At 35.3% G+C, this 25,453-nt stretch overlaps 1 protein-coding gene across 1 annotated transcript in view; it reads right to left on the bottom strand.

The window, feature by feature from the left end:
• Dhx40 (DEAH-box helicase 40) overlaps positions 1-15,665 on the bottom strand; it is a 43,305-nt gene extending 27,640 nt beyond the window's left edge. Inside the window, exons 1-7 of the mRNA XM_076870053.1 lie at positions 15,498-15,665; positions 14,516-14,683; positions 12,620-12,765; positions 10,972-11,091; positions 10,532-10,759; positions 9,355-9,421; positions 7,906-8,037 (exon numbers count right to left, since the gene is read on the bottom strand). Coding sequence (XP_076726168.1) covers positions 7,906-8,037; positions 9,355-9,421; positions 10,532-10,759; positions 10,972-11,091; positions 12,620-12,765; positions 14,516-14,683; positions 15,498-15,609 — 973 coding nt within the window. The 5' untranslated portion in view covers positions 15,610-15,665. The remainder of the gene's footprint in view (positions 1-7,905; positions 8,038-9,354; positions 9,422-10,531; positions 10,760-10,971; positions 11,092-12,619; positions 12,766-14,515; positions 14,684-15,497) is intronic.
• Positions 15,666-25,453: the final 9,788 nt, after the last annotated feature.

Genomic DNA, 25,453 nt, shown 5'->3' with positions numbered 1-25,453 from the left:
CATAGTTTTATATAAATCCAAACATTAAACCCCCCAAAACCTATTTCAGATTTGGATAATCTGGTAAAAAGACTAAGTGTTAAAATGAGTACATATTTCTTATATTTAGGTAGCTATTTCTTCTAAAATAGTTCAGATAACACACCTTTTGTAGTTCAAATTATATATTTATACATTCATTATCTATTTACAACACTGTAGTTACATGAGAGGACTTTCTTTTATGTAAGGTGTAGCCTCTGTCCCTTGATCAATGCCTGGCTTTATATTAAGTAATGAATAAATAGTTCTTAAATGAACTGACATACTGAAAATACATTTCATAAATAAAATACTAAGATCATTCTACCTTTAAAATTCCACCTTGTACTAAAATTTTATGTAAATTATAAATGTCCTTTCTAAACACATTTATCCATAATCAAGTTTTCAACCAACTTATTTTTTTAAAACTAGGATTAAACCCAGGGACAGGACCAATAAAAACACCAGCCTGTCCCCTTTTTGCCCTGCCTGCACAGCCCCCACCACTTTTTTTTTTTTTTTTTTTTTTTTTTGGAGAAAGGGTCTCACTAAGTTACTTAGGGCCTCATTAAGTTGCTGAAGCTGGCTTCAAACTTGTGATCCTCCTGCCTCAGTCTCCTGAGTGGCTGAGGTTATAGGTATATGCCACCACACCCGCATGATCAGCCTATTTCTTTAAAAAAAAAAAGTCCCGAATTTGTTATAGGCTTGATTCAAGCAAAATTCCTGATTCATTCACCATTTTATTCAATATAATCAATTAAAATTCTGAAAATCCTGTTTAATAAGACTTAACATTTGTTTACTATTTTACATTTCACCTGTACACTTTACTACCATATTCCAGTTACAAACACATACCAGTTTTTCTTTGTTTATAAAGGATTAGAAAATGTTACATATATTTCTAACATGAGTTCTCAGGAAGGAGAGAGGGAACTGATTATTTTCATTAAGATACAGCAATTCTCTGATTACTTCCATTTCCTGATTTTCCTATGAAAGATTCTGACACACTTTACCCCACCTATCCCAATACTTGATAAGGTACCAGGATGTTATTAGTAAGGAGGGAAAAAAACTGGCACAGAGACAGAAAGACATTTCAAAGTCTACCAAGAAATTAAGGTATTAAGGAAAGACCATTCAACACACTTCATGAAGTAATGTTCCTAAGAAAGATGTAGATGACTTATACTAAGGGCAACTGAACTGTCTTTATTGAATTTCTTGTCCCAGACACCCTCTAAAAAGAGCCCAAAGCAGAAACATATTTATGTAGTTGTATGTGTATATGTGAATAAATGGAATATAATTCAGTAAACAAAAATTTTCAATCAAAAAGGGAAAAAATGATGATTCTGTTGCAGAACACAGAGATACAACACTGCTTGGCTCAAACTCTGCCCTACCGCAAAAAGTCATGTGGATGAGTCAAAAATGCCTTGAGGATTCTAACAGCACCGAAAATCAAGCTTGTAACACAGAGGAAGGCTTGACACAAGTCACCTGAAAAAGACAGAAGGAAACTAAAAAATAGGAAAGAGAGACAATCCAATATAAGAATAATTGGTATCCTTGAAATAGGAAAATCAACAGATGGAGATATAAGCTACATTCAAAGATAAAACACAGGAAAATTTCCTTGAAACAAAGATTTGAATCTGCATATCAAAAAAGCCAAGTGGAACTGTTGTTCATCATGTTTGTTTGCGGTGGTTGATACTTACACAAGTACATATACATTGCCAAAAATTAATGAACTGTATACTTAAAACAATCATTTTATTGTATGTAAATTACAGCTCAATAAAGTTAGTTTTTAAAAATAGCCGTATCAAATTCTAGGATACTTTAATATATAACACTCACACCAAAAAAAAAAAAAAAATCCTAATTAAAACTACTGAACTTTGAAGATAAAAACAGAAACTTTTAGGCAATCAGACAGAAAAAACAAATCACTTACAAGGAGGGGAAAAAAAATCAGGCTGGCCTCAGACTTCTCCGCAGCAACATTCAATGCCAGAAGACAACTGGACAACGTCTATCAAGTTCTAAGGAAAAGAAAGTGTGACCCAAGAACATAAAACCCAGCCAAGATGTAGTTTTAAGTATAAAGGCAAAAGCCAAACAATTTCAAACATAAAAGAAATTAAAATAAACAAACAAAAAGTACAAGAGCCCTCTATTTAAAAAATATATATATAACAAAATCTAGCCAACCTAAAATTAACAAAAATAGTAAGTGAAGACTGTTAGTGAACACTAAATACATTTGAAAATATAAAACTCACTAAAAAAGTCAGAAGGGGAAGATATAGAAGAGTCAAAATGATTATGACCTCATCTTTCAAGTTAGGAAGTCAATAGGTAAGATCTACAATCAAATATAATTTATAAAGAAGATAGTAAATTCAACTTCTTAATATTTTTAATCAAAACAATCTTTATAAAATATGCTCATATGGTAAAGATTTACTTGAAGTCTACTGTAAGTAAATTCAAGTAAAAGTAAACACCTTTTAAAAAAGCAACCAGGGGGCTGGGGATGTGGCTCAAGCGGTAGCGCGCTCGCCTGGCACGCGTGCAGCCTGGGTTCGATCCTCAGCACCACATACAAACAAAGATGTTGTGTCCGCCGAAAACTAAAAAATAGATATTAAAAAATTCTCTCTCTGTATCTCTCTCTCTCTCTCTCTAAAAATAAAAATAATTAAAAAATAAAAAATAAAAAGCAACCAGTACTATGATCTCACTTAAAAGATATTTCTATCAATTTATCTGCCTATTTATACACACACACACCCACACACACACACATACACACACACACCTGCCTAAACAATGTTTTTCCTACATTAGTTATTCCTGGATGGAATAATATGAGGCGTGTCAGGAGCCATCCATGGGTTGCATGTGGGTCACTGCACATGCAAGCATAGTGGACAGAGATATCTGGTGTCTGGGAATGACCAGTGGACATTTTCTCTGGCCAACTGCCCAGGGACAATGTGAATCTCTATCATGCTCTGCCTTGGCCACACAGCACTTGAGATAGATGTGACCTGCCAAGATGTCAATTAACCTCTGACTGTAAGACATCAGGAAGCAAGATTCCACCCTTGAAACCTTATCTCTGCCTTTGAAATACCCCTTAAATAAACCACCGGAGCCATCTTTTCTTTGTCTAGTTCTAGAACCCATGTGGACTCGATCTACTCACCTATTGTAAATATATTTCTGAGTATTTGTGTTTTGTTAGTCACTAATTATTTGAGATTTTAAGTTTTAGGGTGACTTAGATTCCCCAGGGCAGGAAGAACCCCCCAATGAGATACTGGCCATCGACCTCTAATAGAAGCAATTTCTTTCCTTTTATCTTTATGATTCTGTATACTCCTTTAATTGTTTGTAATGAAATTGTACCACTTTTTCCTCAACTAATTTTCTTGAAGAAAATTGGAGTAAATATGCTGATACTAATAGGGTGTTAATTCTACAGAGTGGGAAATGAATTTTTGGCACTGTTCTACATTTTAAATTTCTGCAAAGATAAAACAAAATAGCATATTAAACATAATCCCAAGGCTGGGGCTATCGTTCAGCAGTAGAGCGCTTGCCTAGCATGTGTGAGGTGCTAGGTTCGATCCTTGGCACCAATAAAATAAGTAAATAAATAAAGGTATTGTGTCCATCTCCAGCTTAAAAAAAAAAAAAAAAAAAGCATAATCCCGTGTGTTTGTTAAAAATATGAAACTAAACAATAAAAATATTTAAATATGTAATGAAAAAGTTCAGGGCAATGAACTCGAAAATGTTAATAGTGATAATCAATTATGTTGGTGGGATCTGGATGATTTTAGTTATTTTCCTTACTTTGTTAATTTCATTAAAATAATTATGAATTATATATTTCTTTATAAGACAAAACAAAACTTTCCTAATCCTTTTTATCCCACATATTTCTCCTTTCCTTTTCTTCATGTATTCTGGAAATATAAGTACAGCATATCACCCTCTACTAAATAAACAACCACTTATCAAATGCAGATTTACCACATGATCCCAGGAACATCACTTAGTCTCTATCTGTAAAATAAAGAAGTGTGATTATGCAAAAACATATGTGGGTATATGTGCATTTTTCTAGGGGTTAGCTGTGATTTTCACAACCTTTTTAAAGGAATCTGAGATACCTCACACCCAACTCTTTAAGAAAGGGTAAGAAGTACAAAATTAGACAGTTACTTTTAGTGCTAAAATTATGTAGCTACACGAAAATATTTGTCATTTATAAGACAAATTAAGTTTTTAATATATTTCAGTTCATATATTTTTGTGCAGCTCAGCTTTCCCTACATGAATGACAAGATTTAAAAAAAAAACAAAAAAAAACCTGCAATAACTTGAATAAAGACAAGGAAGTGAGAAGACGGAAGAGGTGTGAGAGAAATAAGAATAAGGTTCCAGATAATAGCATTTAATGTAAGACATTAAGAGATGTCAGCAGAAAACAAAAAGACTAGAACTTTGTTTAACCAATATTTAAGCAGGATGTTTTCAACATATGCTCCCATGTACTTGCCCTCAAGAAGTTCACAGTTTTATAGAGGAGACAGCACATCTCGAACACAAGGTAGACTGTGTTAAGTGTCACAAAAGTGCAACAAAGCACAAAGAGGTTCAAATGAGGAAGAGATCAAAGCCAGTTATGAGAAGGAAAAGTAGGAAAGGTTTTTATGGAGTTGGTTGCACTAGTGGAACAAAATAGCAGGATTTCAGCCTGTGAGAGAAGAATAAAATGCAAAGGAGGAGTTCTGGTTAAGGAATTAGCAAACACAGAATCACGAAAAGGATGAGGGAGAAAAAGAAATTAAAAATATCTCTTACACTGAAAGAACATCACCACAAAGGGCAGGGCTGGGGTAGTCCAGACCAGGAAGCTGGTTCACATAATCTTGGCAGAAAGGGTTCCATAGCACTTTTCCATATTTGACAGATGAAAATTTTGGAAATCAACTACAGAAATATTTTAAGATGTCTCTTTAAAACAGGCAGCTACTCTCATGGCTAGCCTAGGGGGGCGGTAAGTACTAAGTATCCACCTTTAATTTTGACCTATTCACTAAACCCAACTATTGCTCATTCTTGGATCCCCTTCAGTATAGGCAACAGGCAAGAAATCCTTCCCTCTCCTCCTGCCCAAGTGTAAGTTTTCTGTCCCAAAACCATAAGAAATGAAGGAAATAATGTTATGAAAGTATCTCTCCCCATCACCCAAAGTAGTATGAGTAAATAAAAGAAGTGCTATGTTACATTAATCAAACTAAAAAAGTTTAAGATTCCAAGTACTTACCACTCTCTCCCTACTTTATCCAACTCTACCTTACCCGTTACTCAGTACCTTATCAGGGCCATCTGAATCCCTCTATGCACCATTATAAACTACTATAATAATTATTATTATGCTCATAATGGATCACGAGTAGCTCACCCTCAGAAGGGAAACTAAAATAAACAGAATCCTTCAATAATAGCTCTACTCACACCTAGTCACATATCTTTACCATTTATACATACACTCCAACACAGAAAGTTACATACACTGGGAAATAAGGCTACAGCCTGCTGGAAGAATAATGAATGCTAGGTTATCAAGTTGTCATTTTAATTCAGTTGACAGTAGGGAATATGCAAGTACCCAACAGAGGACTGACAAAATCAGAGTTATGCTTTTAGAAGATTACACTTACCACTGCAGGTAGGATGGTAAATTAAACCAGGAAAAATGAGTCAACAGGCCATGTAATCAACTTAGGAAAGCAAACTCTAGCAACAAGTGAAAAAAGAAAAAAAAAAAGATTTCGACAAAACAAAGAAAACCTGTAGGAGATGCCACTTGCTTGGGGTTGAATGATCTGGGATGACATGATGCACATACCAAAAAGCTCACTTAGGAGACTCAGGAGGTTTAGAGTGCAGGAATGAGACTGAACTAGAGACAGCTCTCAGGTGTCATCCATAGAAGCAACAGGTGAGTCCAATAAATCAATCTCTCCAAAACAGACTGGTAAGAAAACAGTAAGCTAAAGATGCAACCTTAAGAAAGAGCTACATTTTGGAGAGGAACAAAGCTGGGTCATGGAAGGGAGTTGGCTACATCCTCAGATAAAGAATAGTCAGAAGAACCAGGTAATTAAATATCATTCCACGGGACATTTCAAGAATGATACTATCACTCATATCACAAAATCAAACTGTAAACAAACAAAAGAGCCATTAGATTTGAGAAATAGACCATTTGAAACCTCTAACAATATAAAAATCAGATCACCGGAAGTTAAAAAAAAAAAAAAAGAGGCAATGGCGATACATAATATTTTTCAATATGGCAGTAAGAAAAATAAAATTATTTACATAGAAGAAAACAATATGTATATTTAATTCATAGTTAATAACAAAGCAACCATTATGATCTTTGAATTAATTACAAAGTCAACAATGACAGTCAGTGGATCAATCTCCATAAAACCATTAAAACCTTAAGTATCTAATAATGACCCTAATAATTCCCTTGAAAATGTAAAGATCTAAAATAGAGACCTGCATATCAATGTGGGCAGGAAGAACCTAATATCACTAAAGAGATTTTCAAAACTATACTGCATCTATGGTTCTTAACTTGACACATACTTTGCAAAACTTTAATGTGAAGAGTCACCTACTCAACAACTGGACAAAAACAACAATAAAATATTAAAAACATTTAAATACTAATACCAATGAAACTCTAACAGGTTAAGATTAAATTCTGTTTAGTTTTACAACTCAAATTCCACAATAAAACTTTTACAAGACAAATTCTAATTCTCATTCAACAATATTTATTATGACCCAACAGCAAACAAAAGTTTGCATTTGATCTTTGAATTCATAAAAAAAGAGGATCATTCTTGAAGAGCAAACTAATATATGGCTACTTAAAAGGAAAACAATTAATTTTATTTATATATTTGTATATAAGTGATTTCTAGAATGGTACTACTATCAAGAAACTATAGTATTCATTTCAAAGAATCCCCACCAATATTTTGTTCTGGTGTGCAAAGACATACCCATTCTCTCTCTCTTTTTTAAAAAATATTTATTTATTTATTTTTTAGGTGTAGATGAATACAACACTATGCCTTTATTTTTATGTGGTGGGGAGGATTGAACCCAGGTCCCGCCTGTGCTAGGAGAGCGCTCTACCGCTGAGCCACAATCCCAGCCCCGACATACCCATTTCTTAAAAAAACTTAGGGAAATATCCAAGGCTCTTGAAAATGTTAATGTAAGCTGGATGTGGGGGCACATGCCTGAAATACCAGGGACTCAGAAGTGTAAGATAGGACTTCAGCAACTTAGTGAGACCTCTCTCAAAATAAAAAATAAAAAGAACTGGGCTCAGTGGTAAAGTGCCCCTGGGTTCAATCCCCAATAACAAAAAGAAAAAAAAAAAAAAAAGTTAATGTGAAAAAAACTTAAAGCAAAAATCACTTCATTCAAGGGACAATGGACTCTTAATGTTTTATTACATGCTGTGGGTGTTAAGTTACAAAAGTGAGGTCAGTTTGTGAAACTTATTAACCTAAACATTTAAGATTTGAATACTTGGGGGCTAGGGTTGTAGCTCAGTGGTAAAGTACTTGCCTAGCATATGTGAGGCACTAGCTTCGATCCTTAGCACCACATAAAAATAAATAAATAAAAAATAAAAGTCTTATTCCATTTACAACTAAATATATACATACATAAAAGATTTGAATACTTTTCTATATAATTCAACAAAAAGTGTTTAAAATACCAGTCATATTTTCTATCCTAATGAGGAATTACCTGTTGTCATAGATCCATAACACGGCAATATCAACAAGCCATCTAGGGTGGTATCTTGAACATCATAATCATAATCAACAGACTCCGCCATTTGAAAAAGTAACTCACAACTTTTTTCAATTTCAAATTGGCCTGAAATGGGAGGAAAGAATAACTTCAACAACTAAACAGCAAAATTAATTTAAGGATAAAAATGTCTACATTAAAATTATTTTCACCTAGTAAGATTTTTTTTTCATCTCTCATTTGATCTAAAGGAGATACAAAAAGGAGATCACTCTAAGGGATTTAAATCTCTAAAGGAATAAAATTGTTATCATCTTCAGTTCTCTCGTTTTGTTAATACAGAATTTGGGGAAGACTAACTAAATTGTAACACTGGGGAAATTAGTTCAAGAGATACTGAACTCAGGAATATTTCAAAATACTTAAATAATCTCCAAAAGGCAGAGAGATTGTTACGACTCACTTCTGACATTACACAAGGCAGTGTAGAAAATGAGCAATGGAATGACTCATTCCTGTTGGTAGAATGATGCTTCTTGAAAAGTTACAGTAGTCTTGAGACTTAACTTTTCTATTGTTTTTTTGTTGTGGTTGTTGGTTTTGGTACCAGGGATTGAACCCAGGGGTGCTTAACCACTAAGCCACATCCCCAGCTCTTTTTTATACTGTATTAGAGACAGGGTCTCACTGAGTTTCTTAGGGCCTTGCTAAGTTGCTGAGATTGGCTCTGAACTTGTGATCCTCCTGCCTCAGCCTCCCAAACTGCTAGGATTATAGGCATACACCACTGTGCCCAGCTTAACTGTTCTATTTTTGACCACCAAAAAAATGCCACAGACTAGTCTATACTACCCAGATTCCGCATCTTATGTACTAGCACATAGTACTATCCCATCCCTCAAAGAGAAAAGGAGTAATGAGATAGCTTTTGAAATAATAGAATTAATCATTTAGCCCCAGGATTATTTAGTCAGGTTATAGCTATATGTAAAATAGACCAAAAAGTAATACTTTCCTACTTAATTTCTAACTAAAGGGTCAATGCGTTTTACATGTATTTACTAATGAACCTGACGTTTTATGAATCTTTAATCTAAAACCATTCCAATAATCATAAAAAGGCAGCCATTAAGAGCCCAGATATTCCAACAGGCCCAGATATTCCAACAGAAGTAACACTGTAATCTAGCACCACATTCCTTGCTTACAAATAGCAGACTTTAGTAAGGTACAGGAGCATATGCTTATAGTCCCAGCTACTCAGGAGACTGAGGCAGGAGGATTGCTTGAGCCTAGGAGTTCAAGGCTAGCCTGGGCAATATAGAAAGACCCTATTCTCAACAAACAACAACAACAAAATCCCACAAAAAGTAGACATTTTTAACAGCAACAACAAAAACCCAAAAGTAGAAGACATTTTTAAACCCGGTATGGGACACTTACCAGTCAGAAAAACCAAGATGTCTCCAGCCATTTCATTCAAATGGATATCCATGGTCACTTTCACAATCTAAAGAAAAAAAATACAACTGTAATATACTAATAGAAATACAGTCATTCCCCTACTACCTTGTCCCCTTGCTCCATAGAAAAGTTAAATTTGGTTCTCAAAAGTCCTAGGACCCTAGAAGATATACAATTGATCAATATATGAAAAAAAAGTTCAACTTCTCTAGTAATTAGAGAAATGCAAATCAAAACTACTCTAAGATGTTATCTCACTCCAGTTAGAATGGTAGTTATCAAGAATACAAGCAACAATAAGTGTTGGAGAAGATGTAGGGGAAAAGGCACACTCATACATTGCCTGTAGGACTGCAAATTGGTGCAACCAATCTGGAAAGCACTATGGAGATTCCTTAGAAAACTTGAAATGAACCACCATTTGACCCAGCTACCCCACTCCTCAGTCTATACCCAAAAGACTTAAAAATTGCATACTACCATGATATAGCCATTTCAATGTTTGTAGAAGCACAATTCACAATTGCTAAACTGAGGAACCAACCTAGATGCCCTTCAACAGATGAAAGGATAAAAAAACTGTGTAAATAGACCAAAAAGTAATACTTTCCATATACACAATGAAATATTACCCAGCATTAAAAGAGAATAAAATTATGCATTTGCAGGAAAATGATGGAGTTGGAGAACATCATGTTAAGCGAAATAAGCCAAGCCCAAAACCAGGGACCAAATGTTTTTTCTGATAAGTGGATGCTAATCTGTAATGAGGTGTGTGGGTGTGTGTGTGTGGGATGAGTGGAGAAACTTTGGATGGGGCAAAGGGGAAGGAGAGGAGGGGCAAAGGGGTAGGAAAGATGGTAGAATGAGATGAACATCATTACCCTAGATACATGTATGATTGCATGAATGGTGTGACTCTACTTCATATACAATCAGAAAAGCAAAAAATTCTGCTCCATTCTGTACAATGAATCGAAGAACTTTGTACTGTCATGTATAACTTATTAGAACTAAAAAAAAAAAAAAAAAAAAAAAATCCTAGGACCCATGAGGGCTGTCATTAAAATAGTAGAGAACAAATGAATTACAACACTACATAATTAACTAGAATCACAGATACAAAAAAAGACATAAAAATGACACCAAGTAATACCGCTTGAATATATGCAGTATTTTCTCTATCTCGTGGACCAATCAAATTGCAGAATTTCTCTCTGACTGGATAAAGCCTTCCAGGTATATCAAATATTGGACAATTTCCAAAGAATGCAGAGAGCTTGGCTAATTCCATTGTTGCTGACATTACCACCACCTTTAAATGCTCCTTCCTATTAGGAGACTTCTCCTGAAATAGCTTCTTCAATAAACCAAATAAGATATCCTGAAAAGAAAAATAAAGTCTAATAAGTCACAAGTGTATCTGCCAATCAAACTACTTTAAATAGATTACTATCCCAACCAAAGAACTCCTATTTTAGTAGAGTAAAATGTAAGAGAAGGCAATTTTCTATTCAGTAAAGAGCAAACCCAAACAAGTAAACTACGTGCTAATTTAAAAAAATAACAAAACTGAAAATATATTAAAATACTCACTGTAGTTAGAGTTCTCTCATGGGCTTCATCCAAAATAATGACACTAAACTTGGTAAGATTTGGATCTCCCAGAATATGTTTCAGTAAACATCCGTCAGTCATGTATTTGATTGCTGTTTCCTAATGTTCAAACACCGACTTATCAACTTATAACATCACAAAAATTCACTACTACTTCTACAATGGAATTTTTAACCAAATTGTCCAGACATTAAATGATTGAACCAATCTGATTAAAAGTGTATATAAAATAATCTAACAAGGACAGTAAATTATGAAACTGTGTGGCCTGTAAAGATAAGGAACTAAGGTGGGTGTTTTGGGATAAAGCAATACAAGTAACCATTAAAGAGATACAAAGAAGTCAATGGAAAGTGACAAGACAATGCCATGGCTTCAGGTAAGCAAGGTGTGGGAAACAACAAGGAAATTGGATTCATCTGCTCTCTTAGCCACTACTTAGAGGATTTAGGGGAAAAAGCAGAGGAAATGTTAAGTGTATACCACTCACTCTCTTCTCTCCCCTACCCATTCTATTAAAAAGAAAAAAAAAAAAATAGTGTCATTTGACTAGTATTAAAATGAGGTAAGAATACAGCCCAAAAGCTAGCGATAACAGCATTGACATTCATAAAACAAGCAAAAGGAAAAAGAAGGAAAAATCCCCAGGCATGAACTTTAGGAAGGAAAAGACAGTACTCTGGAGAAAACCATTTGATAGCCACTTCTACTACAAACCATATGTAAATCAGGGATTGTTTTACATCTGATATAGGACTGAGAAATCCTGAAGGAATTTAAACTACCTGTTTATTAAAAAGAAAACAATTTTGAACTTGGTGGCATGCATATATAAGATGCTTAATAAATACTAGCTGCCAGAGCTGGGGTGGCTTAGTAATATAGTACTTGCCTTATCTAGCATACTTCAGATCCTGGGTTCAATCACCAACACCACACACAAAAAAACACCTTGCTGACCTTGTTAATAAACTTGTCAGTTTCCAATGACTTCAAAAACACAAACACACAACACTGAATAAACTTTTAAAACATGCTAAGTGAAATAAGCAAGACACAAAGTTCAAAATATTGTGTGATTCCACTTATATGAGGTACCTAGGCTAGGCAAATTTAGAGAGTAGGTTACAGGTGGGTGGGGTGGGAATGGGGAGTTTACCCTTTAACAGAAACAGAGTTCTTGTTTGGGATGAGAAAAAAAAGTTCTGAAAATAGTGGTGATGGTTACACAACAGGTTGTACAGTACTTAATACCACAGAATCATATCTGAAAGTGATTGAAATGGTAAATTTTGTCATGTACACTTTACTACAATAAAATTTTTTTAAAAAATATAAATATAACCAACATGTCAAAGAAACTTAGGGCAAAAAAGAAAAAAGAGAAAGAGAATCCTAACAAAAATAAACCTGTCACTTAAAAACTAATTGAACAGGGAAAAAATGGGATAAATACCACACTGCAGAGGTAAAATATTAACAATGAACAACCAAAAATTAATTCTAATCTGAGACTTTGTTTCTTTAAAATACATATGGAATTTTGAGGTTAAGAACCTTTTAGAACATTTTACTCTTGTTCTATAAATTTATAGTAGTTAAACAAATAGCAACAAAACTTTTATACCTTAGAGCTGCAATCATCAAAACGAACTTGGTATCCTACTTTGGATCCCAAAGTGCATTTCATTTCTTCAGCAACCCTCTGAGCAACTGATATGGCAGCTACTTTTCGTGGCTGAGTCACACCAATCATACCATGCTGTGAAAACCCTATCAAAATCAGGGGTTAAAAACACAATGTTAGTAATTGCTTCCACCTACCAGAGCTAAGTTAATAAATACAAAGCACTTTAATATTTCTAAAGAAAAATCTCACAAGTAAACAACAATCACACTATGGAAATAGGAACTCATATTCATAACTATTCTAACTATATATTTTTTTAAATTAGGTTTGAGGGACTTTTGTTTTCTTGTGGGTTGTTTTGTTTTGTTTTCTAATTTCTATCTAAAGACTTACTCCAAAAAGCCAAGAATTTTAAAACATAAGAATCCATAAAATTTCAAATACTTCCTAAAATAAATCTATCTTTTCCACAGAAGTGAAACTGGATTTAAATGTACTACTGGATTTAAAGGTTCTTTTTAAAATTTATTTTTAATTTTTAGTTTTAGGTAGATACAAGATCTTTATTTTATTTTTATGTGGTGCTGAGGATCGAACCCAGTGCCTCACACATGCTAGGCAAGTGCTCTACCACTTGAGCCACAACTCCAGCCCCCAGATTTAAAGATTCTTATAGGCATTTTTTTACCCTTCAAAAATCTCTGGAAATGGGGATGCATCTCATAATCGGTTTTTTTTCTTAATAGTATATAAAATAGTGGTGTGTCTTAAGAGATGGCATGTTAAATTTGATACATTAGAATAAGTTAACATAAATTTTTAATTTTAGCTAGGTGTGGTGGTGTAGCCCTATAATCCCAATAACTCATGGAGGCTGAGTAAGGAGGACTGCAAGTTTAAGGCTAGTCTCAACTTAGCAAGACCCTGTCTCAAAAAATAAAAAAGACTGTGCCCAGGAATACCAAGTTCATCCTATCTGAAAACAGCTCTCTAGCATGTGCTCTCTATAAATAATACAAAACACCCTGAATTTCACTTCAAATAAAATCAGTGCATGGGCTGGGGATGTGGCTCAAGCGGTAACGCGCTTGCCTGGCATGCGTGCGGCCCGGGTTCGATCCTCAGCACCACATACAAAGATGTTGTAGCCGCCAATAACTAAAAAATAAACATTAAATATTAAAATTCTCTCTCTCTAAAAAAATAAATAAATAAAATAAAATCAGTGCAATCATCTTATGTGGACCATTTAGCATTTTAGTATTATTTCAGTGTAATGGCAAAGTAAAAGTGAAAAGTTGGTTATTTGCTCAAAGAGAAAATAAATAATTTGTTATTTTCTAAAAAAAAAAAAAAAAAATTGAAATAGGCTACTGTGTTGGTTGGGGAGGATAGGTTGATGGTAGAACACTCCTGGTTTCTGCCAAAAAGAAAAAGAAATTTTAATTTTTATGTGAATCAATTCTATATAGTTTTGCTCTTTACCAACCTTATACAGAAAGTTTTTTCCATACTGAAGAGAAAGACATTTTATGGGTAATTTATTAGTTGGCTTGGTGTCAGCTGAGTCAGGGAATAAGTATTTACCTGATTATGCTCTGAAGAAACACTAGTCAGCAACAGATGTCAACATTCCTTTGCCCTCAAAAACAACAGTTAACAGCTTATTATAAGACAATCTTTTTCTACCTGTCATTCCACTATAATATTATGTTAAAAATAAAAAAATTTATCATCCGAACTAATTAATGAGTCTGAAATAAGCATAAAGAAGACCCAGGGAGAGCACGCCAACAGAAGTGAGATTGTAAAACAAGGAGTGGGCATTTACGCACCACAGAAGTCCTATTTGCCCGAAAGAGGCAATTTTTTAAATACTTCCAATAAAATTACCTGCTTCATATAGATATTTTGGGAGTTGAGTTGTTTTACCACTTCCTGTATTTCCAGTAACAATAAGGAATGAATTGTCCCTCACTGCTTGAATAAGTTTTTTTCTTTGTTTCTGAATAGGAAAAGTTGGAGTAGTTCCTCCCTCTTGTGATGTGCATCCTTTCTCTTCTGGAACAATAGAAAAACAATTGTGCAATTTAAAGATACTTCTGATGATATCTCAGAATTGAAAACAGAAAGGCAATAGAATTCTAGAACTGGAAGGGATCAATTCAAGACTTTTCAGTTAAATCAACTGTGTACAATTCGTAAGTGAAGCTTTATAAGTCCGGAATAACTTTTTAGTAAAATCTAACATCTTCAGCAGTGGTTAAGGCTTAACTCAAAGTACTTGACAAAGTAGGTCTAGCACAAGGCAATGTAGGTGCATGCATACCTACACAGACGCACAAAATCCAATTTTATTAAACAAGAGAGCAAAAACTGGAACACGGCACAAAACTCTCAGCTGAATTAGAAGCCACCTGTGTTTGCTTCTGATTCATGGTTCAAGTTAGGTCCCTGTTCAGAGTGACTGATATCCCAGAAGGCCAAGTGGTGGGTAACCATGGAAACTGGCTCCTGGAAACTGGCTCCCTTCATACCGTACCCAAAGGCAGGCTGGCGGCCCGACGAAGGGGGTGGGGGAGGATGAATGGATAGAGAACAAAGGCTTTATGAGCCTGTTTAACAGAAGAACGTTTTTCGGCTTTGGGGTTCACTTTTTTGTCCCCAGCGAGGTTTTCACCCAACTTGGGTATGGGACCGCCCCCCTCTAAGCCAAAGTGCTCACTGGCCGCAAAGTTCGCCTCCGGCTTGCAGGACCAGGAGAACGCCCCGGCTTCCTCCCCTGCTCTTCTCTACTGCCAAAAACAGACTTTTATCCCGGCAAACCCCCGTGCCGTAACTCCCGCTGGTTTCCGTAGCGTCCCGCGGACCGCACCTCTATCAACGATGGAAACAGCAGAAGGCCGCTCTTCCTGGAGCTCTCTTGACCGCTCACCCTCCTCCAGCCGCCTTGGCGCCCTGCCCGCGACGGCGGGAAACCGGGACATAGACCTGGCCCGGAGCGGAGGTGAGCACGTCCACTGATCTGGGGAGATGGGAGGGGAAAGGCGAAGACGCGGCTTGATGACGTAGAGGTGTTTACTTCCGCGCGTGCGACTCGAGGTGAGGGGAGGGGGAGCGGCTCGATGACGTGACGCGGGGCTAAAACCTCCCAGACCCGTGGGCGGGACACGGACCGAAGCCACACCCCTGGCTGTTTCCCGCCAGCTTCTACGCACGTTCTTCCTCGGGCTGCAGAAGCGTCCTGGAGACACTAAAGGCCGGTTCCGGGTTTTCCTCTTGGGAGGCAAGAGGCGCAAAGACACCTCCTTTTTTCTCCAGTGTGGTCACTCGCAGTCTCTTCTGCCTTCACACAAATGACTTGTTGTGACCCTTTGCCAGATACTGGAGCCATTCTACAGTATGGCCTTGGGCAGCTCATTCTCACATTTATGGATCTGAAATGACCTGTTCAAGATGCGCAGTTCCTGAGTTGCCGGGCTGAACTTCTCATTGTTTCCAAAGTTTACTTCTCCCCATGCTATTTCATTTTCTTCATAGAACCCTGCATGTAACTTGTTTGCATGTTTTCCCTTCCCTCCAACTAGATGGCAAAACACTGTAAAAGCCAAAACTGTAGAACACCATTCTTCACCCAGCAGCCAGCACGGTGACTCAAAATGGGCAGTCAATATTTGTTGAATTCGCTGGATAAATGAATGAATGAATGAATAATTGATCTTCTTAGGAGTTGATCTTAATAGATGTACATTCGTTAGAAACCTCAGTAACTGATAAGAACCTGCCAATTTTGTAAATAATGTCGACTATAACAAAATCAACACAATATAAAGAAGATTGCTTCTTAGACTTTTCGGTTGTTTCTGCTGTGGTAATTAACCAAAACGTATTACCAAAGAGGTCAACTCAACCCAGAGCAATGGTGCAAGCTGGTAATCCCAACAACTGGAGAGACTGAAGCAAGAGGATCACAAGTTTGAGGCCAACCTGGGCAACTTATCAAGATCCTCTAAAGGATCCTTGATGTCTCAAAAATGATGATGATAAATGGTGATGATGGCTGGGGATGTGCTCAGTGGTAGAGTACCCCTGAGTTCAATCCTCAGTACAAAAAAAAAAAAAAAAAGGGCCAGTGTTGGTGGCAGTGGCAGCTTGGCAACTCAAAACTGTCATTTCACCATCAACCTCTCTCTGAACAGACTTGAAAAGACATACTATAAGGTTATTGGAATCCAGGATTTAGCTGAGATTTAATTTGTACTTATACCAATTCCTTTAGAAGGGGGCTGCTCAACATCTACTAAGATTTTGTGTGTGTGTGTGTGTGTGTGTGGTACTGGGGATTGAACCTAGGGCCTTGTACATGCAAGGCAAGCACTCTACCAACTGAGCTATATCCCCAGACCCTAAGATACAATTTTCGCAGATATGAATGACACCAAATCTGGTAGAAGTAGAACATCTTAAGTTTCAAACTCTCATCCATTAAGGGCATCTCCCAACCTTCTGGATTCTGTTGTGAATTCAAAATATTACAAATCAGGAAAACAAAACAAAACAAAAAAATACAGTACAGACAAAGGAAGGTATTGGTGACTTCAGTAGGTAAGTATTTCAGTACAAGGCCAGTTATCAGTGACATAATAGAATCACTTTCTTAAGAAAATGTGCAGAATCACCATGCATAGTGGCACATGTGGGTAATCGCAACCACTGGGGAGGCAAAGGCTGGAGGATCGCAAGTTCAAAGCCATCCTGAGCAATTCAGCAAGGCTCTAAGCAACTTAGCAAGACCCTGTCTCAAATTTTTAAAATAAGGGCTTGATCTATAGCTCAGTGGTAGAGCACTTGCCTAGCACATGTGAGGCACTGGGTTCGATCCTCAGCGCCACATAGAAATAAATTAGTAAACAAAGATTTTGTCCATCTACAACTAAAATAATGTTTTTAAAAAAAAAATTAAGATAAGGTCTGGGGATATGGCTCAAGAGGTAACTCACTCGCCTGGCATGTGCGGAGCGCTGGGTTCGATCCTCAGCACCACAAAAAAATAAAATAAAGATGTTGTGTCCACTGAAAAAATAAATATTAAAAAAATCTCTCTCTCTCTCTCTCTCTCTCTCTCTCTCTCTCTTTAAAAAACAAAAGTAAGATAAATAAGTAAGTAAAGAAGTCTGAGGATGTAGCTCAGTGGTAAAGAGATCCTAAATTAATCCCAAGTACTAAAAAACAACCATAAAAAATGCAGAATCATTTGAAACTAATAATGGTTACCATTTACTAAGCAATTGCTAGTCAAATGTTCAATGTGATTTCCTTTATTCTTCACAAAAATTCAAAAAGTTAATTTGTTTAAAATCTCTAATTTTCACAAGTAAGAAATAAGTCTCAGAAACTTGCCCTTCATGGCAAAGCAAAGAGGTAAGGGGCCTGGATTCAAAATCACACTAATAACCACTATATTCAGTGAAAGAGGGAATTATCTAGATCTTAGTAACAAAGAATGTATTTTCTTCAAATGTTCCTAATTACTATAAGACTGACCTTATTCTTATATGCGAACCACCTAAAAAGAGTTTCCAAAATAAAATATACAAGCCAAGAAGGAAGGAAAATAAAGTGAAAAACTCAAATGGAGTTTAACATTGTTCTTTTTACAACAAAGGACATTCAAAACATGTTACCATTAATAACCATGTGCTTGGGGCTAATCCAAATTGAAAGATTAACAGTTATTTCCTGTCCAGTGAGTTTACAAATTACAATGGCAAACAAGACACAAATAAAGAGTAAAAATAGAAAATATATGGGTTGAATTTGGGAAGAAAGGTCAGTATCCCCAACAACACTGAATCTATTTCTTGTTATCTTTGGATCACAAGAAAAATCTGAAAGAAGTGATATTTAAAGAAGTGTGAGGACTATGAATTGCACCCTGCTGCTATTGCTTCATGAGAAGTCTTTCAAAATGTTCTTGAATCCAAATAACCTGTTTCTGAGCATCTAAAAGAGACAGGAAGGAGGCTCAATATTAAAGATTTACAAAAATGGAATAGAATTGTGAAGTCATCTTTAGGAAAGAAAGGAAAGTATGGGACCACTGTCTTGGTGGTTAAAAGTAGTTATGTAGAGCAAAAAAAAAAAAAAAAAAAGAAAGAAAGAAAAAGAAAATTATCAAAGATATCACTAATACAACAACAATCAAAGAATTACTGACACTAGACAGATGGTGATATGTAGAAACCTAATAATAATGGATCCTAAATGCTCACAAGAAAGAGTGAGCTATGATATCAAAATATATGGATATTTTTTGAAGGGGGGTACTGGGGATTGAACCCAGGGATACTTTACCACTGAACTATATTCCCAGCCCTTTTAATTTTAAAATTATATATATATGTATGTGTGTGTGTATTTGTGTGTGTGTGTGTGTGTTTTATATTTTTGTTGATACAGGGTCTAAGTTACTTAGAATCTTGTGAAATTGCTGAGGCTGACCTTGAATTTACAATCCTCCTTCTTAGCCTTCGGAGTCACTGGAATTGTAGGTGTGCTCCATGCACCTGGCAAAGTATATGGATTTTTTTTTTAAACCCATTAATTTGACCGAAACAAGAGTTGTTTTGGTAAAGAGAAGTAGACAGAAGCCAGAATGTAAGTTGATGAAAAAATAATTAGGGAGCAAAATGTACTTAATACATTTGGAGATGTCTGATTAGAATCAGTGAAGGTAAATGAAAGGGAGAGAAAAGAATATCTGGAAGAAAATGTAACTGCTACAGCATATATGTGATGAAGAAAAGACTTAGTCAATGAAATTATTGGGGTAAAATTAAAACATGAATTTAGGAAAATTGAAATAAAAGTACTGATGAAAGAGAAACAGCAAGTTCACATTTTTATAAGAGAATCCACACTGAAGGAAAGAAAAAACTTTTAGTCAAGATTGGTATTATAAATCTGCACTTGTGGGAAATTTGTATCCCAAAATATGAATCTGATTTGACTGGGCACTGTGGCACATGGCTATAATCCTAGTGACTGAGGAAGCTGAGTGAGGAGGATTGCAAGCTCAAGGCCAGTCTCAGCAACTTAGCAAGAACCTATCTCAAAATAAAATATAAAAAGGGCTGGGGTATAGCTCAGTGGCAAAATGCTGCATGAACACACAAATATATAAGTACACACACACACATTGTGCAAATCTGATTTTTTCCCCTCTGTATAGTCTTCTCCTTTTTCTAGCTCACTAATAAACCAAGAGACTTTCTTCCTCCTCAACCCTCACCAAAGCAGAAATAACTATTCAAGGTTACTGCTAACTAGAGGAACATTCTAGAGCCTCCCATGCTTGTTAAGAATCTGTTTACTTTCTCTCAGTAATAGATAAATCTGAGTCTAGAGGAAGGCACAGAGAGGGGAGGGTATAATGAGAAAGGAAGAATTGACAGGAGGGATTAAGAGTCCTCAAAATGACAAAAGAAAGGATTTTGTTGTTGTTGTTGTTAGAAAAACACTTTCCCCTTTAAAAGTAAACAAAACCAAAACCCTACAACCAGTTTATCATTGAATAGTCCTGTATACAAGTATACATGTAGACCTCAAGAGAAAGGGAGGTAAGCTTTATATACTTTAGAGGGAATATAAACATGAAAAACCTCCCTCTGTAAACCAGATGGAACAAGACAAAAAAAAAAAAACCTGGGAAATTTGCAGTGAACCAGGTAGTAGTGAATTGCCTGCCTTTGATAGCATATCCTGTTAATTTGTAGGTTAGGGCTGGGATATATAGCTCAATTGGCAGAGGTCTTACCTCGTACACACAAGTTCCTGGTTCAATCCCCAGCACCACACACACACACACACACACACAATTGTAGGCTATTAGCAACTTGGGGATTTGGAGGAAAATAATTACATGACCAGATTACTGGGAGACATTTCCCACCTTTCTGTCCAAAAGAGACCATTATCAATCACACTTTCTTCTCTTTTAAATCTTATGTTTTATATGCCCAGATATTAAGATTTGAGTATCACAGGGCCAATAACCAAACAGACAAACCATTCACTGATGTTATTTTTTTGAGGTTAATAGAAATTGAAATCCTTCTAAATATTATTCATGAAAATTAACACTTTACATGTATGCATATAATATTGGGTAAATGTGTGGAATTCTCATTAATCTACTGGCAAATAAAGCCTCTTCCAAATGAAAGCTCCAGGGTTTACTCTAGCTTTACATTTATTCGTTCATTTATTTATTCAACAAATATTAAAATGTGGGCTGGGGATGTGGCTCAAGTGGTAGCGCGATCGCCTGGAATGCATGCGGCCCAGGTTCCATCCTCAGCACCACATACAAACAAAGATGTTGTATCCACCGAAAACTAAAAAAAAAATAATAATAAATATTAAAAAAATTCTCTCTCTCTCTCTTTTAAAAAAATATTAAAAAGTACTTATAAGTACCCTTTTTAGTAGCCACTCAGGGACATAAAAATATGTGTAATCTATATAAGATCATTACCTTTAATGAAATTACATGTAATGAAGGAGATAAAATATTTCAAGGAGGAAAAAGGTGGCTAAAATCATCAGGGAAGGCTTCTTGGAGTTAGTGGCATTTGAACAGAGCTTTGAAAGTGGGGGAGATTCCAGTAAATTGTTAGGGAAAGGTTCTAGACCAATTTCACAAAGGTACTAATAGCGCTGGGCATGGTGGTGCACACCTGTAATCCCAGCCAACTTGGGAGGCTGAGGCAATAGAGTTGTGAGTTCAAAGCCAGCCTCAGCAGCTTAATGAGGCCCTAAGCAACTCAATGAGACTCTCTAAATAAAATACAAAAAAGGGCTGGGGATGTGGCCCAGTGGTTGAATGCCCCTGAGTTCAATCCCCAGTACCAAAAAAAGAAGTGCTAATACAGCAATGGAAATATGATTATTATTAATTAAGAGTTATCAAGAAATATGAAAAATTAATATTCTAGCTCTAGCTCTGGTCTCTGTAAATCTTTCAGTTGCCTGAAGGTGGCAAGCTGGGTTTATATGAGAAACTCAGCATCAACATTATTTGAAAGAAAAATGAAACTATTTCTCTGGAAAAAAAAAAAAAAGAACTTTCATTGATATTTAGTTCATGAAATCAAAAAGTGATAAATATAGCAATATAAGTAATATTTAATACTTAAGGCATAGTGTATTTTAGTCTATTACAGGTGTTTTTCATTTTAATCTTTAAAAATTTGTTGTCATTATTGATTTCTCAGTTATGGTATAATTTTCTCATAGGAGAAAAAGAAGCTTACACTTGTATTACTATTAAAATTTGTGATTAGCATTGTGAAAAATATTTTAAGGGGTGGTCAAATTTATTGAGACATAAATTTCCAAATACCATAATTAAAATACCAAAAACCATAATTTGTTAAGACATAAATTTCCAACCACCATAATTAAAATATGAAACTATTTTACCACCCTTTCAAATTTCCATGTGTCCCTTTGTGGTCAGTCTATTCCTTCACTTCCAGGCCCTGGAAACCACGGATTTATTTTCTGTCTCTTAATTTTGCCTCTTCCAATATGTCTTCCATCATTCATATGATATGTAATCTTTTGCCACCTGGCTTCTTCCATTCAGCATAATTGCTTTCAGATTTATCCATGGTGTAGTGTGTATCAATAGTTTAATCCTTTTTATTGAGTAATACTCTATTGTATGCATGTGCCACAATTTTTCATCAATTCATTAGTTAAGCAACATTTATGTTGTTTCCAATTTTTGATGGTTATGCATTAAGTCACGATAAACATTCACACAGAGGTTTCTGAATATATACCATAAGTTTTTATTTCCCTTGAGTAAATACCCTAGATGTGGAATTAATGCATGGAATAATAAATGCATGTTTGTAAAAAAAAAATGCCAAACTGTTTTTTTCTTTTTCTTTCTTTTTTTTTTTTTTTAGTTGTAGGTGGACACAATATCTTTATTTTATTTATTTATTTTTATTTTTATGTGGTGCTAAGGATCAAACCCAGCACCTTGCACGTAGCTGGGCAAGCACTCTACTGCTGAGCCACAACCCAAGACCCCCCAAAACTGGCTTTTCAAAGTGAGTGCACCTTTTTGCACTTCCACTAGTCATGTGTGAAACTCCCAGTTGTTCTGCAACCTTACTAGGACTTAGTATTGTCGATTTGTTTATTTCTTTCTTTTAGCCATTCTAATAGGTGATAGTAGCATCCCATCATATATATTTTCAATTTGCATAACTCTGTAACAATGGTATGAATTTTTTATGTGTTTGTTTATAGTCTCTACTTGTACGTTGACTCATATCTCTCAGTTTATTTCATGTGGTAGCATCAAGTTTCTGAGGCATTTTCACATAACACTGTCTATCTTCATACTATCTAGAATTATACAATTGTAGACTGTGGAGAGTGTTACTTCCTTTGTAGAGATGAGGAAACTGAGACTATAAGACCCTTAATGACTTGCCAAGGTCAAATGGAACAAAGTCTAGGGTATGGCTTTCCAAGTTTCTAGGCCATTGTGTTTTCCAATTGTTTGTGTCCTTCCTATTGAATGTGCCACTAACTTTATATATTAAATACAGATAATTGCTTCAATAGTAGGCTTTTATCTAAAATTTTATTTTCAGTGCTTTTCCTTTTAGTACCTGATGTTCAACAAAGCAAAATTATACCCAGTTCTTTTTTTCCCATATTTTTTATTGGTGTAGTATAGTTGTACATAATGATGAGATTTGTTGTTACTTATTTGTACATGCACACAATATAACAATATAATTTGGCCAGTATCACTACCCAGTATTTCCCCTTTCCCTCCCCTAAGTCCAATTATTACAGAATACCTGTTAGGTTTTTTCCAGTGCCACTGGGTTTAGAAATCTCATCACAAAGTACACACACACATACACAAACAAAAACAATCTAGACAGGGATGACTATAATGCAAGATTTTAGTTGGTAATTCTAGGACTTTGCACATATGCATGATTTTTACTCTATGTATCAAATTACCTACATGTCTTTTTATAGACAGAAAATTCACCTTTTTTCTTTTACTATGTGGGCCTTTTTAGCAACCTAATAGGTTAAATATGGATGATCCAGTCTCACCTGATGCAACAAAAATATAGATATTATTACTAAAGTATCAGAAAGAGGAATCCCTAGATGCTAGAAACAAAGTGGGAATGTAAATCCACAAGAAAATGAAAAATTACTCTATGGGGATGGCCTCTTGCAAAACTATGTTCAGGGTGCAAGGATTTTCCATAGAATGAACATGCTTTACTTAACATGAGCTGACAACAAAACTATATACCACATGAAGAAGCAAAACTATCATGAGGGAACCCGACAGAGAGGGAAACTGTACCCTACAAACTAGAAACGATAGGAAAATCAGAAAGAGATAATAAAACAATCTCTTTTTAAATCATTTAAAAGATTAAAAAAATAAAAACCAACTAGAAACAAGAAAATAAATAGTACAAAACAAACAAGCAGTTCTGGAAAAAAGGATCAAATTAAAATATAATGAAATTAAACATTAAGGGATGAAATTTTTAATTTAAAAATATTTATTGAAAATGAAACCTCAATGGACAACTTACACAAATGCAGAATAAATAATGAAGTAGAAGACAGAACTAAGAAAACCACCTAGAACATATCATGTAATTTTGAAGACATGGAAAATAAGGAAAAGAAGTTCAGAGTTTGAGAGGATCAAATGAGAAGACCTAATAGATTTCTAAAGGAGTTTTTTAGTGATGAGATAGACAGAATGGGGAAGAAGATAATCACTGAGCCCCAGACAGAAAAACATGAGAATTGTATACATCTAAACAAAGTGAAACACGGAACACGATGGAAAGAGAGAAAATCTTAAAAGCAATAGGATAAAAAAGATTTCCTACAAAGAAACAATAATATATTAGCAGCAGATTTCTCATCTTTATAAAAATAAAGGAGAAAAGATAATTGAATGGTAGACATATCCAGATCACTGAAAGAAAATAAGGAAGAAGTCTGTTGTCAAATTATCATCCAAGTGTTAGTGAAATCAATATTTTTTTCAGAGAAATACTAAAATAGTTTATATTAACAAATTATTGCTTAAAAAATGCCAAATATTTATACTTCATGATGACGGAAACTGAGCCCAGGAAAAAGGATTTGTTCTAATTGCTAACAAAGAACAGAATAGGAAACCTAGTTAAAAAAATATTGGAACATATACATTAATATTGACTATTAAAAATCACTTTTGACAAGTATTTCTAAGCTGAGAGAGTTTTTGAAATGGTAAACAAAATTACAGTAATGACATGAAGAATGAGAGGGATAAACTCTCTAAGATTATACGTTATTCAAAAGAGGCTGATTACATATTGTTCAAAGAGGCTGAAATATCTTTCACCCGATTGAGTGTGCATGCTATAAATTTAAGGGTGTAGGCACTGTGCCACATGCCTGTAATCCCAGTGACTTGCGGAGGTGGGAAGGCTGAATGAAGCAAGAGAATGGAAAATTCGAGGCTAGCCTCAGCAATTTAGTAACATCCTCAGCAACCTAGTAAGACCCTGTGTCCAAATAAAAAAATAAAAAGGACTAGGGATGTAGCTCAGTGGTAAAGTTTCCCTGCGTTTAAGCCCTAGTACCAAAAATAAACAAAAAAGAAATGAATAAATAAACATAAGGGTAAATGCTGGATGAATAAAAAGAAAGTTTACATTGTTTCTCCTTGTAAAGAGAAGAAGAAATAAGTTTTTGTTCATTTTACCA

The sequence above is a fragment of the Callospermophilus lateralis genome, chromosome 11 (genome assembly GCF_048772815.1).
Source record: "Callospermophilus lateralis isolate mCalLat2 chromosome 11, mCalLat2.hap1, whole genome shotgun sequence".
Taxonomy (NCBI): domain Eukaryota; kingdom Metazoa; phylum Chordata; class Mammalia; order Rodentia; family Sciuridae; genus Callospermophilus; species Callospermophilus lateralis.
Note: the sequence above shows the minus strand (reverse complement) of the source record. Positions and strands in the feature narration are given on the sequence as shown.